The sequence below is a fragment of the Typopeltis vanoorti genome, chromosome 11 (assembly GCF_054136105.1).
Source record: "Typopeltis vanoorti isolate ZY-2024b chromosome 11, IOZ_Tvanoo_1.0, whole genome shotgun sequence".
Classification (NCBI taxonomy): Eukaryota; Metazoa; Arthropoda; class Arachnida; order Uropygi; family Thelyphonidae; genus Typopeltis; species Typopeltis vanoorti.
In genome coordinates, this window is record NC_143559.1 from 71316747 (window position 1) to 71332217 (window position 15471).

General features: G+C 34.1%; 2 protein-coding genes across 4 annotated transcripts in view; one reads left to right on the forward strand and one right to left on the reverse strand.

Annotated features, from left to right (window-relative positions):
• Positions 1-15471, forward strand: part of LOC150101718 (uncharacterized) — a 75702-nt gene that overhangs the window by 49613 nt on the left and 10618 nt on the right. The gene's annotated exons all lie outside the window — the stretch shown is intronic.
• Positions 6299-15471, reverse strand: part of LOC150101719 (embryonic polarity protein dorsal-like) — a 103986-nt gene continuing 94813 nt past the window's right edge. For all 3 annotated transcript variants that reach the window (XM_090399987.1, XM_090399985.1, XM_090399986.1), the window contains 2 exons: positions 13961-14014; positions 6299-8429 (listed from right to left, as the gene is read on the reverse strand). In XM_090399987.1, the coding sequence (XP_090256113.1) occupies positions 8002-8429; positions 13961-14014 (482 nt within the window). In that variant the 3' untranslated portion in view covers positions 6299-8001. The remainder of the gene's footprint in view (positions 8430-13960; positions 14015-15471) is intronic.

Genomic DNA, 15471 nt, shown 5'->3' on the forward strand with positions numbered 1-15471 from the left:
AATGATTTGATCAAAGGTTATTCTATTGGCATGACCTCTAGTGAAAAAAAAAATAATTATATGAATAAACATTCTTTCTTACAGATAGTTTTCTTTCGGTAACAATTGTTATTTTGGATTTAGGATCCTGGATTATCTATAGTCTGTTTATAGTTACTCTTAGAGAGGAAGGTTCCGTGGGCTGAATATGTTGTGCCTTCCATATGTTTGGGATTTTTAGACCATCATTATTGTTCAGATTGGGGTGGTTGATAATAATTTCACAGGCTTCTTTAAATTTGCGTTCATACCATGTTTTGGTGTGATGTAGACAACTAGTGCTTTTCCAGTCAATTCTATGTAAGGTTTTCAAGGCATGATCAGAAAGGCCACCAGCTTCACCATAATTATTATATTTAATGTGTCGTTTATGTTTTTGTCTGATAGGAATTGTGCGTCCTGTTTCCTCTATATATGGTATGTTACAGGTGCAATAAATACGTATACTTCAGGGTGGACCAGCAGAGGGAGTGAGTCTTTGGATGAGTTGAGTGGGTTTTTTAATTTTGCAGGAGGTTTAAAGGTGGCTTTGAGGTTGTATTTTGGTAGTATTCTGTTTATTTTATCTGATGCCCCTTTAATGTAAGTAATGGTTATAGTTTTATTGTAGTCTGGTTTGCGTTTGTTTTTTTATTGAAGTCTTGTAGAGAATTTTGTTAATAGTGTTTTGGCTGTAACCATTTTTTTGAAAAGTATTGCTGATAACTTTAAATTCATCTTTCAGTGGTTGTTCACTGGAGCAGATCTTCAGAGCCCTGTTTTTTAGAGTATTAATGACACCTAGTTTTTGTGTTGGGTGGTGGTAGGAGTTTATGTGATATATTGGCCAGTATGTGTCGGTTTTCAGTAAACAGTGAAGGAAAGATTGCCAGAAGGAAGACGTGTCACAAGTGTATCTAGAAACGGAAGTGTGTTGTGTTTTTCAATCTCAGTTGTGAACTATATGCATTTGTGTTGTTTGTTTAGGTGGCTAAGGAAAGTGTCTAGTAGCCATGGGACCAGATCGCAAAAACATCATCAACTAAGCCAGACTTTGGGTTTTAAAGGAAGTCGAAAACGATGTTTTTGCAATCTGGTCCCATGGTCGCCAGACACTAGACACATTCCTTAGCCACCTAAACAAACAACACAAAAACAGTTCACAATTGAGATTGAAAAACACAACACACACTTCCGTTTCTAGATACACTTGTCACAATTCTTCCTTCTGGCAATCTTTCCTTCACTGTTTACCGAAAACGGACGGATACTGGCCAATATACACATGCCAGTAGAATAACCTTTGATCAAATCATTGTTTCTCTAGCTTACTGTATGTAATGTAACTCAGCTTGTCCTGTATATTTGTGTATGCTCCAAATGATGATCTTAATATGAAGATCGAAACGTCAGGAAATTAAAAGAGTTATTAATAACACAGTTGTAAAGTCCATAATTTCTAAAATGAATGCTGATCACCACACAACACTAAAAGAAAGGGAGAATCTGAGATTTGTAACAGGCCTGAGCAAGATATCAATCACAATTTCTTGGTAGACTATTATGAAGCAACTTTAAGTGAACTGTTGATATTTGGAGAAATAATAAGTACATTTCCATTATACTCCTGGGGTAAAAATATTCAAGATATACTTAGACAAAGCAAATTTGCAAAAGTGAAAAAAAGCGGTTTGTATTACCATACTAGTTAAATTATTTCTACCACACTGTGTAGTTGCTCATTATCACTTGAGTACAGAATGGGAAAAACTATTCTTTTTTCACACAGTGAAGTTTTTTTTAGGTGGATTTTGTCGGGAGCCAGGCCAAAGAAAAAGTTAGCTGCCGGGACAACTTCAAACATACCAAAATTGAAGATTGGCACTGTCAACATTTGAAAACATCAATAGGAAAAGAGGTGGAGTTAGTAGAAGTAGTGCAGAAATAGTGCCAACATATTGGTGCAACCAAGAAGATAAAACATTAAACAAAGATAAATTTCTTGAATAAATGGCAGATTTCAAACTGGGAAATTAGATATTGAAACTTACTTGCCTGTATACATGTATGTATATAGGCACAGTTTTTAGCTAAAGATGGAAAATGAAATATAGATAACAAAATAAGCAAGTCAGGATGGTGAGAAATCATTTGAATAAATTTATATACAATAATAAATCAGCAAAAACAGTAGATTTTTCGACCAGAAAACTACTTTGTAGATTTTCGGTCGAAATAGATGACTTTGCATGCTGATATATATATATATATATATATATATATATATATAGATGATTTTGCATGCTGACTTTGCAGGTACCACTAACTGCATCAGTCCACTTTTAGTCAAAAGTGGACTGATGCAGTTAGTGGTACCTTTGACTGAAATGTGAGATTTGACTATATTGGAGGCCTGACAAATGGTAGATTAATTTGGAAGAAAACTGTGGATAGTAAAGCTAGTAATAATAATATAAACTTAAGTTGTGCTATGAGATGTATATCAAAAAATGATGGTAGCTATGGCTAAATAACTTATAACCTTAATCTAATAATAATCTCCACACTTTGTTTTGTTTATTAATGGCATGTATATTCTGGCTGTTGTGAGCTTTGCATCGGAAAAGATTTTTTCTTTTTGACTAAAAAAACCTTCCTACATTATGCAAGGCCACGTATGTTACCTTCAGTTGAAAAGCTCCATTCTGGGATGGAAGATATTCACCAGTTCCACTAAAAATTCTGCCTAAATAGCTGAACTATTTTTAAGCTATTCTATAAGTTTGCCCATCCAAGATGAAGTTGATATTTTCCATATTCCTACCTAACACAAGTAGAAAGGCTTATGTATTGGCAGTACATGTTAGTTTATTTTAACAGTATTTAATGCAATACAGAATGAAAAGAAAATATTAACTTATTACCTGATATTTCACTTGTATTATATCCAGTATCTTCAGAGCACAAGAACAGTTTGTCACAGTACATGAAACAACAATTTGGTATAAGGCTTTGATCAGGCCACATTTGGATTGCTGTGCACAGATTTGGTCACCTGGTTTTCAAAAAGATGAGGATGTATTGGGAAAGGTCCAGAGATGATTGACTAAGGGTGGTTTCTGGAATGTTGAGTATGAAGACAGGTTAAGAAAATGCAATTTGCAGAAATTGGTGGATAGAAGGAGAAGAGGGGATATGATCAGGACATAAACTGTTACGAGGTTATTACCACATTAATGTCAGGGAAGTTTTGCATAGAATGGGTGAAGATAGGGAGAGAACAAGAGGTCATTTGTGGAAGCAAAGGGGTGAGGAGCAGGTTTTCTGCATGGAGAGAGGAATAATATGTAACAGTGGGACCTCCCAGAATGAGTCTTTTGACTACATGGAGGTTTTATAATAATAACAGTGGGACTAATGTAAAAACGTAACAGACAACAGAAAGAACTAAAGTCCTAATTGGTTATATCTATGTTGGAAAAAGAGAGAAAACAAGTATTAAAATGACTGTCTCCAAATTTTTAGTAAATTTATACAACCATACTTAAGGTTTGGAGTATGTTTTAAAGCTATTGTTGATTCAAAAAACAATTTCTCTGACTTATGACTTCTATGTAGCACTTTTGTTTTCTTCCATTTGATCCTATATGAAGGGGTATCCAAAGCATGGTGACCTTCCATAATGATAGTGCTGAATGTATTTTTTTATGTTCATGAAGGCAGATGTCAACAGTTCTTCCTGTTGTTCCTATGAATTCAGTGATAAAAGCTAGAGCTATCTATTCCAATGACACTGAACTCACTTACCTGTCACACTTTCTTAACCAATGGCTATAATCCCCATAGGATAGAAAAAATAGCTCCCCAGAAATCCATTGCCTATCACAAGACTACAGCAAAATTGTTACCATCCCATACATTCAAGGCACATCTGAAAAGATATCCAGAGTACTTAATAAATATCAACTACACACCATAATTAAACCATATGTCAAATTGACAACTGTCATCTGTTCACCTAATGACAAACTCTCTTCATCATATCCAGGAGTTCATGAAGTGCCCCTTCTTGTGACCTAGCTTACTATGGACAGATAGGAAGAACTGTTGACTTCTGCCTTGGTGAAAATAAAAAATACATTCGGCACTATTGTTATGGAAAGTCAGGTATAGCAGACCATGCCTTGGATACCCCTTCACAAATGGAAGAAAAAAGTGCTACACAGAAGTCATAAGTCAGAGAGATTGTTTTTGGAATCAACAGCAGCTGTATAAATTTACCAAAAATGTGGGAGACGGTCATTTTAAGATCTAATTAATAGTTGTTTTCTCTCTTTTTCCAACATAGATTGCGCCAATTAGGACTTTAGTTCCTTGTGTTGTCCGTTGCAATTTTTTTTTTTAAAACTAGTCTCTGTTATACCAAATTGTTGTTTTGTGTACTGTGACAAACTGTTCTTGGGCTCTGAAGATGCTGGATACCAGCGAAATATCAACTAATAAGTGAATAAATATTATTTTCTTATCATTCTGTGTTGTAATTAATACCAATACTGTTAAAATAAACTAACATATTCCCACCTGTTTTTATTGCTGATTTTCATGCAAAATTTGTTAGACTTGTGTGGAATTTATTTGAAAATGTAATATCACTACATAAAAAAAAGAACTCGGATTAACATTAATGTGATATATATGTTCACTATCTATACTGTAGATCAGGGGTTGCCAAACTTCTTTGACCATCGATCCCCTCTATTTTACTATTACCTAATATGTATGTTGATGAATTTTAGAACATTAACGCTCACTTGTATATCGATGCGCAAAAATGAGACTGGGTTCGAATACATGCAAGTATAAGTAAATAAGCAACCGCGCACGTGTTGCAATGTCGCTCCTGCCGTGCCGGAACCACTGACATCCGTTTATTGGTAAATACGTCATTTTGGCCTACTCGATTGGCCTCCGTAACTATTTTCATGACCTTGTTCCATCTTACAGGTCCTATTCATGTCACTGTTCCCACGATTCACTCTTAATTGCGTTGTCATTCAGGATGGAGGTAGTCCAAGTTAACCGAATTAAATATTACCCATACAATGATGTCTTATATTTTTCTATCAACCCCTAACAAAGTTTTGGCGACCACTGCTGTAGATGATTATCTCAAACTTGATTTTACATCAAACCATTTTCATATACCTTCAATTCTAACTGCTGACTTACAAATGAAGTATAGTCTACAAGGAAGATGCATAGTAGTATATTTAGAATTTGCAATGGCCATTGATATAATACCATATGACAATGTGGTAATATGTCTCTGAGCCATATTTTGGGTCCATTGCCATTTAATTTGTATTTTAATGATACTGGAAGGAATAAATGATATTCAGTTATATGTAGATGATTCTAAGGTGGAGAGAACTATGAGGAGTAGCACAGATATGGATTTAAGGAGGATTTGAAGAAACTGCACAAGTAGAGTTGGCAGTTTAGTGTTGCAGAGATATACAGTATCTTACAGGAGATAAGGAACCTGGATAGAAAAGAACATAAAATTGTGAGAATATCACAAAGGATTATGGGAATGATGCAAAGGACAATGACAATAGAAGGCCTTGATCTCACCTCACATAAATCATTGTGTGCAGATTTAGTTTTCAAGGGGGATGATATATTGGAAAGGATGGAAAGATGGTTTTTGGAATGTTGAGTATGAAGAAAGATAATGAAATTTGCAGAGTCCAGTGTATTTTCAAGGGGATGATATATTGGAAAGGATGGAAAGATGGTTTTTGGAATGTGGAATATGAAGAAAGATAATGCAATTTGCAAAGTCCAGTATATAAGAAGAGGGTGAGGGATATGATTGACACATAGGTTAGTTTCACCAGGTTAATGTGAAAGATTTTACAAATGGAGAGAGACTGGAATAGAACAAGAAGCCATTCTTAGAAGTTGTGTGAAGGTCAGATTTTGTGTGTAGAGTGTGGTTGGTTAGTGCAATACACTGCCAGAGTTTTTTGGCGAGTGTAAAACAGTGCATAAGTTTAAGGCATGGTTTGATAGCTATGTGTGCGTGAGACCTTCCACAATGACACTTTTGAGAGTTCATGGAGGTCTGATGATTTATTTCTGGAGATTTTCTGATTATAAAATTAATTCATTTTAAACACTACATGACAAAATTTAAATTTGAGACTAGTTGATTAAAAGGAGTAAAGCACATGGAGGTTATTGTTGTATTGCATAGGCAAATTAAATATATTCAAAGTGGTTTAATAATTTTTTTTTATTAAAGAAAAATTTATGAAGATCGAGATTAAAACATTCATCTATAAAAACAGTTTAGTAAGATATTTCTCTTATTAACAGCTGAACAAAAGTAACAAAAATAATTTGAAAATTTTAGACAGGTACAATATGGTATATATCTAAGAGACATCAATTATAAAACTGCGACAACTATATACACAATACGTATAAGACAGTGAAATAAGAGAAATGTAACTCTGAACAAAACTTAAAATTCATGCATAGTAACTTCTATCAGCAGAAGTCAGGTTGAAATAAGACTGTAGCAGTGACTAGTGTTAAAAATAAGTTCATATTATAAACAAAATTACATTTTTTGATTTTAACAATTCCTTTAATTCAGCACATAAAAAAAAACAAGAAAATAAAACAATTTTTGTAACGCATGCAGCATTGGATATATCCCATTATTATTTTGCCTCCCCACAAGCTACTGGGAAAAAATACCTGGACTTATTTTTTTTATGATGGCATACAAACTAGAGTTAAGGACAGTATAACTTATAACAAAACAGCTGCTTTTACTATTGCATAATTATATATCTGCTATTACATAAACACTTTTCTTAATGATTGAACAATACTGGGTACAAGGGAAGTGAATATTTTTGCATGCTTAAATAGTGTAAAATTGAAAGGGGAAGCAAAGCAGAAATTTGTCTAGACTCAAATTACTGCACATAAGTATATAAACCTTCCATCAATTGAGTTGTTTGAAGCCAAATGCAATAATGACTGCTGACATACATTGTTCTAAAAGCACTGATTAGATTGTACTTGCAATCAGTTACAATAAATAAGGGTATATTATTTTTTCATCTTGCCTATCAAATTAATGTTTCAGTCAGTTCCATTTTTGACTGTTGTGAAGTCCCATTATAACAAAGCTTAGTTTATGTTTATCTTCCTAATATTGGTCCAATATTACTTAGAAGATGGGTAAAATAATGATTTTAATTCTTTTGCCATTTGAGATATGATGTGCATGCTTCAAAAATGTATGTGAATACAAAATTATTCATGTTCACATAAAATGAGCAATGGTAGCTCATATTCAATAAACTCATCTTTTAGATTACCTTGATATATAAATATATATATTTTTTGACTATGTTAGACTCACTATAGCAAATACTGCTATAGCATATTACTGAAAAATCCTGATCAATGCCTCATAGGTGTAATGCTAATTCACTGTAGTTAGAATTACTTTCTCTGGCACATCAAAAAAATATGTGACACTGATTTGGCATTTACACAAAAATAATCATATATTACATTCTCATTATAGGAGGTATAAGAGATTTGCCTTTTATTTTCTCCCAAGTAAATGGAAAGCCCCATCCTGTCTACCTTTTCTTTGGATGTATTAATTACCATGATGTACATTTAATAACACACTGCTAAAGTGGGGAGAGTACAGAGATTCTAATTTAACATTTTTATATATGCATATCAAGCATCCCACACAAGAGGAAGCAAAACCTGTAGTGCAGGCAGTGCTATTATAAAATTCCACAATTTGTTTTGTGTCTACAGTCTATTTCACTTTGAAAAAGTTAGTATTTAAATACAAGTATAGCTTTTTCTGCTCCATCATTACACTTTTTTTGCATATTTTCAGATTGTGGTTACTATTTACATAAAAAGAAAATAATAATCTCACAAGGGCATACTTGTTCTTTCACTCTTTTCTAATAAATGGTTGGTATCCAAACCATTTCCGCTGTCAAAGAGGCTAGCTGACATTACGTCACACATCACACCTAACTCTGCAGGATCAAATCCTAAGTCTAAACTATCCAGTTTTTCTGTTGTCTCATCTACTGTAGCATTATCTTCTTTTTGCCAGCAAGATGGAGAATTTAATAATGAAGAAAGATTATTTGTCTCTTTTGGTGATACTGCTAAACTCTCATTATGTAAATAATTCTTTTCACTTTCAGAAACAAGAAATAAGGCACCTCCTTGTAAAGTGTTGATATTTACTTCTTTTGATACCACCGAAGATGAATATGAACAATTATTAGGAATTGTCTTAGGAACTTTACCTGTTGAAGTTATGCAGGGTTTTAACGATACTTGATTATCTGAAAAAAAAAAAGGGTAAAAAAATTAATGCAATGAATTTTATTTTAGTAGAAATTGCATCAATACTTTTTTTTAATCTGCAAATCTCTATTATAGTATATATGTCAAGAACTTTGGCCACAAAATAGCATATTATGTAAGGAATTTACAATGTATACTGGATATTATTAAAAGAAACTTTAATGAATACTTCGCTTTCGGAAGTATTCATTAAAGTTTCTTTTAATAATATTCCAGTATACATTGTAAATTCCTTAAATAATTTACTAGTCATGTTACCAACGTATAAGCCTATTTACAAGAATGGAATTATTATGTTTGGGGAACAGCAATCTAATGTAATACTGCATTACATATCTTTAGCAAATCACTAACATTTGACTGGAGCTTGTCAATCTAGATTTTTCTGCCCTTTATGCCAAATCTGGAATTGTCTTAGGTTACAAAGGATAAGTGTTCTTTCCTTCTCTTCTTTTAATTCAGTATCTTTGTTTGAGCTCACCACTCCTTATTATATACACCTAAAGTGGTTTGAGATTTCCGGATTACCTAGCCCTGTAAAACACTATGCCTCCTGCAGCACCCAGGATGCTCCTGTCAGTCCTTGAAAATCCAAGAGAAAGTGTGATTTTTTTTTGTGCCAGACTGCACCCAATCTAAGCAGTTTTTTCAAATGTGAACAGCCTCTAGAGACCTCAACCACTGAGCCAGTAGCTGTGGTCTGGGAACACTGTTCAGCAACTGAACCTGGGCCAGCATTGGGAAGGAAGGCTTTCTTGTGGAATGCCGCATCTGGATGACATGTCAGATGAACTGACAACTAGAACTAAAAGACCAGGGGAGAGGTGTTGTGCAATGTGATTTGTGCCCTGAATGTCAAATTAAGAAATTTGATCAACAGTCAAGTACAGTTAAATGGGGGGAGAAGTAACTATGACATCCTTTGGAATCTTTGAAGTTTACTAATCTTGCCTGCACATCCCAAGAGATCTAAGGTACAAGATACAAAAGTAGGCTGCCTTCATGTAGAGCAGCATTTCCCAAACTATGTTCTGTGAAAAATTATCAAAATTAATATGAACCTGGAATGGTTTTAAATGTTGCAACAAGTTCAAACATGTTTGAAAATCAGGCACTCCTCACTTTGCTTGTGGATTGTGCTAATGAAGCCAGCGCGTGCTGGCTGACATGTGCCCACAGCTCTGAGCGTGAGTGAAGTACAGAGGCTCTATTCTAGGAAACGTGTGGTCACAAGCAAGGTCAATGCGATGCAGCCCAGCATGCCTGTAGTGTGCGCTGTCACATTTTTGCGATGCGATAGAACCTGCTGCGGCGATAATGTGCACTTAACTTTACATTCAATACAAGATCGATGATACTTGACTCTAATCAAGGTGTTCTGTTAAAATTTCAGGATTTGTGAAGTGTTCCATTGTAGGAAAAGTTTGAGAAACCCTGATGTAGAGGACCCTGCTGCCTTTGGGTGGCTAAAGTTGCCTACTGCACTGTCCTCCCTTGCAGCAGATGCTATGCCCTTAGGGTTCTGTTTTATTGCTCCAAAGAAAGCAATAAAAAAACAAGTCTGTTCATTGTCTAAGGAGAAAATATCTCCAGTAAATCATTGGATATGGATGCTTTATGCAAATTTCTTTGGCTAACTGCCACTGTGAGATTTTAGACATTTAATTTGCTTTGAATGTAAATTTTAACTTCATCCAGTCTTGATATGCATCAATGAGCTGAACACCCCACTGGGACTAACGCTCAATTAACATCCAAAGGTCTGGAGCATCCTAAAACTTACCCCAACTCAACATTACCAGAGTTCAAGATAGGTATACTATCAACATAAGAAGCCTGAATGGCAAAGAAATGGAGCTAGCTGAGGAATTGGATAAGAACCAAATTGACATAATAGGTGTGACTGAAACAAAAAAGACAAAAACTGGCGAGATCTTTCTGAGCAATAAATACAAAATGTTATATTCAAGATCTGTTATTTTTGTTTTTGGCTGCCCACTTCTGGGGTCATCGTTCACACCTTCTTGTCCACCTTTGAATCGCTTGTGCCACTCAAAGACACTTGACTTTTTCAGAGCATCCACACCATATGCCACTTTCAACACTCCATTTCAGTAGCAGTTTTGCTGATTTTCACACAAAATTTGATGTTAACATACTGCTCCAAATTTCGATAACACAATTTTCACACCAAAGTTTACATGCAGATATCTATTGTTATTGCAATAACCAACTAGCAAATAGCTTTATCAGCTTGAGGCTTATGCACACATTAGATAAATAATGTACAAAGACGATTACTAACGACTCCAACCAAATCACCACACGGGTGAAACCACGTGGCCATTCCAGGAATTAAATTGCCACACCTTGTATATGCATACTCCAGATAATGAACTTAATATGAAGGTCAAAATGGTTGTAGGTCGAAACACGGCTGTAGTTTCCATAATTTACCGGAATGAACTTGTGGTTATAAATACTCAAGTTGCATATTATTCCACACATGAAGGTTTAATGTGTGCTCAGAATAAATATATTAGTTACACGATTTACATAACCATCAGTTATAAAGATGTGTGGTGGTATGATGCCAGGAAATGGATATTGATTGAAGTTTATGGCTCTTTTGGTCCCAAGTCTGTAGTGTTGCTGACAGTGTGAAGATCTATAATAATAATAAAAAAAAAAATAGCTAAATGCTTCCTCATCTAATTAGTGATGGATTAACAAGATTCTCATCATTTCTATCTAGCAAAACAGCAGAGGACCAGGCTTGGCAGAATCAGTGGGGAAAGAAAAATATTGACAAATATTGAAATATTGAACAGACATGAGAGGTATAGAATAGGTAGAAGGTTGTCCTGCAGCCTGTGAAATACATCTTTCAATGTTTCTTTATTGACTTGGTGAAGCAGAAACCAAGAATTGTACCAATGTATTATATCTTTCAAGGCAAGGTTCACAAAATAATAATAATCAATTTTTTTTTTTTTTTTTTTCATGTTTAAAAATAATAGTTTAAATGTTCTAAATTAGAAACTAATCAGACTTGGGTGAACTCTTCTGATATTTTCTTATTCATCTAATGCTATTCAAAATGTAAAATGAAACTCCTTTTTTGGCAAACCAGAATAGCAAATCCTGTTTTTCACAAATGAAGGTGGAATGAAAGATATTAAATTCTGATACTCAACTAGATCTTTCTATATTATAGGAGGATAGAGTTGTAAAGCATAGCGCTATATAAGTTCTCAAACCTAGCAATTATTTGGTGACATACAATGAAAAAAATCAAAAATCAAAAAAGTCTTAGCCAAGGCCTTATTAGTTTGTCAGAGAAATTTAATGTTCATTATAGCAAATTAGAAGGAACATGAATTTCATTAGCATAGGACTAGTGAAACTATTAAGCCATTTTTTTTTTTATCCCAATGAGTTTGCTATAGTGAGGGTGGGAAAACATTGTATGCAGGCAGCTTTCTGCATCCAAAGTCACACAAACTAAAATATAAAATGACTCTGAAAGCTGAAATATACAGGGAAAAAAAAAAAAATATTGAACTCAGTGTTACTTTCATAGTGTTAAAAGCTATGACACAAATATGACATAAGCTTTGCATAAGTTCCTTATTAGTAATTTTCATCTAACATATACATCAGCAAAACTGAAATGTCAATAAAATTGTCTTATTTCTACAACTTAGACTAAAGGTACAATTTATTGCAGTTAAGTTTATGATCTAGTTTTCAATTTTTCATACCACTGGTATTGTTGAGCAACACATATATCATGAAACCTGATTGCTTTATATCCAGTTGATCTGTCTTGTATGATACAATCTGCCTTGAAACCATGTATAATTTCATCATCTAACCAACACTGACCAAATTTATGATTTTCCATGGCTTAATCAGTTGCCAAATCATTAATGGCAAAATGTAATAGCTTAAAGCAAAAGAAATATTATGATAACAATAATGGCTGCAGGATGAATAGCATACTTCTATACTCCTACCAATATTCCACTTATGACATATGAGGGTGGTCTGAAAAGTTCTCGGCCTAACAATGAAAAACCAGATAATTTCAAAATTATTTTTATTTTTCAACATAATCTCCCTTAACACTAATACATTTGGTATTAGTGTTAAGGGAGATTTGAAGAAAAACACTGACCAGCGAGGAAGAGTTTTAGTTTTGGGAAGAGATAAAAGTCAGAGGGAGCCAAATCTGGGGAATAGGGTGGATGTTCCAACAATTCATAGTGCAGATCGCTTAATTTTCCCATTGCCAAAATATTTTTTATGGGCAGGTGCATTGTCCTGATGAAAGATGATTTTTTTTTCTTCTGGAAACTGGGTCTTTTCTCATGAATTTTTTTGTATAGTCTGGTTAAAAGATCAGAATAATATTCCCTGGTTATTGTTTTACTCTTTTCAAGATAATAAACAACATGCCTTTAGCATCGCCAAACACCAATGCCATGACCTTTCTTGCTGACGGAACCGACTGTCTTTTTGGCGCTGAACAACTGGCTTCTGTCCACTGTTTTGACTGCTGTTTGGATTCTGGTGTGTAATGGTGATCAAAGTCTCATCCATAGTAATAAATCGATGCACAAAATCAGTTTTATTTTTGTTAAAACGCTCCAAGCACTGTTCAGAGATTTTCATGCAAGTGCATTTTTGATCTGCTGTGAGCAAGCGTGGCACCCATCTTGCACAAAGCTTTTTCATTTGCAATTCTTCATGCAAAATTATCCTACACGTTCTTTTGATATGCCTATAGTCTCAGCAATTTCACACACTTTGACTCGCTGTCATCCAATACCATATTGTGCACTTGATCAATGATTTCTGGTGTTGTTACACATTTTTGGACATCACGTGGATCATCTTCAAGGCAGGCACGGCCGAGTTTAAACTCGGCAGCCCATTTCTTAATTGTTGAATACGAAGGAGAAGAGTGCCCATAAACTTTTATGAACTTCGAATGAATTTCTTTTGGCGTTAAACCTTCTTTTACAAAGAATTTTATAACTGCACGATACTCAATTTTATCCATTTCAAGGGATACAGACAACACTTTTGCTTCAGCCAGTTGTATAAAACAAACTGCTTGATAAAATGACTCAATTTCACATGGATGCTTATGACAGATGTACCAACTTAGAAAAAAAAATCTTGCCGATAGGGTTGCCATCTATGGTTGAGGCCGAGAACTTTTCAGACCACCCTCATAAGATCACTAACAGCAATTTGCCTGGTCTCTGATGAGAACATACAGTTTGAAACAGCTGTCAGACCAGTGAAACTTAATCCAAGAACTATTAAAAGGCAAACACATGGGCTCAAGTATGTATACAAAGGCAACTCAAATGCTGGGAGTTATCTTCCAATATTTTGCTATAAAATATTTCCATAATGGAAATAAATTCCAATTTTCGCAAACGCTTTTACATGTTCAACATTACAATACGTATTAACATCATAAAGACATTCTTACTTCTTATCCTGGTTGCCTGTTTCATAATTCTATGTGATGTACTGTCAATCTCTTCTGGAGGGAAGAAAAAAAAAGCTATTAATCAACATATAATACAAAAAAAATGCTTCATTTAAAATATTGGTAGGAATACCAGTATATTAAATGAAAAAAAAAAAAAAAAGAAGAAGTTATTCAAATAATATATAATAATTACTTATGTTGTGGGAATATTTATATATATAGTATATATAAGGAAATTGTGCTCAGGTAAGAAATATTATTTCATCATAGTGATCTGTTGTGATTAATTCCATGTACAAGAAACAAGTCTGAAGAAACAAAAAATGCCTAGAATCTAGACATCCTCTTGTACCTGAAATATATGCAGTCTCTAAACAGCATAAACAAAACTTGCTATTGAGATCAATTGTTGATGCAATATTCTCTCCAACTTCTTTATTATCTAAACTGGCAAACCTACTCAAACTTCACATCAGGCTAATATTCTGTTATTTTAAGAACACAACACACTTCATAGAAAATATCAAAGGCATCACATTGGCTCCTACTGACATAACTGCAAGCCTGGACATAGTCAATCTTTTCACAAATGTTCCAGGAATAGAAACCATACAAATACTCCAGGAAATTTTCCCACTGGACACAATGGACCTATTTAAGCATTGCATTAATAGCACTTTTTTTCAAATTTTAAGATTTTTTTTTTTTTGAACAGAAAAAAAAAGGGCTCTCCTCTCTCTTCTATGTTAGCTGACCTATTCATGGAGTGGTTTGAAAAAGTAGCCCTCCAACATCAAGGAACCCAACCAAAAATTTGACAAAGATATGTTGACGATATTTGATTCGTCTAGCTCACTTCTATTACCCAATTAGAAGACTTTGTTAACTTCCTGAACAGCATTCATCCTCAAATTAAATTCACAGTTGAATTAGAAAGAAATAGGTCTTTACTGTTTTTGGATACATTAGTTGAAATAACAAATAAAAACAAACTCAATTTCTCAATCTACAGGATATCTAACCTCTCAATCTGACCATATCAGGATAACTGCTTCCCAGTTATCCTGATATGGTCAGATTTGTACTTTTTATAATACGTTAAAAATTTCAATTAATGATAATTTAGTGAGCAAATAAACAGCTGGATATATATATATATATAAAGATAAGCCTTATAAACTAAAGGATCTGCATAAGCTCATCCAAAGCAGGCTTTAGAAACATCTGTTTCTAAAACAGGACATTATCTCCATGCAACTTCTCATTACCACCCAGCACAAAAAACAGTCATCATCATCCATTCCTTACACGATACAGCCTACAAAATTTCCATGAACATAAAGGAAACCAAGAGCTACACTATCTTAATTCTGTTCTTCCAAAAAATGGTGACAACAGAACATTAGTAAAAAAAATTCTACCTCAACCTCCAAAACAAACAGAAGAATAAATAAACCAAGAATATAAAGGAACAGCGATTCTCCCATATATACAATCAATCACAGCAC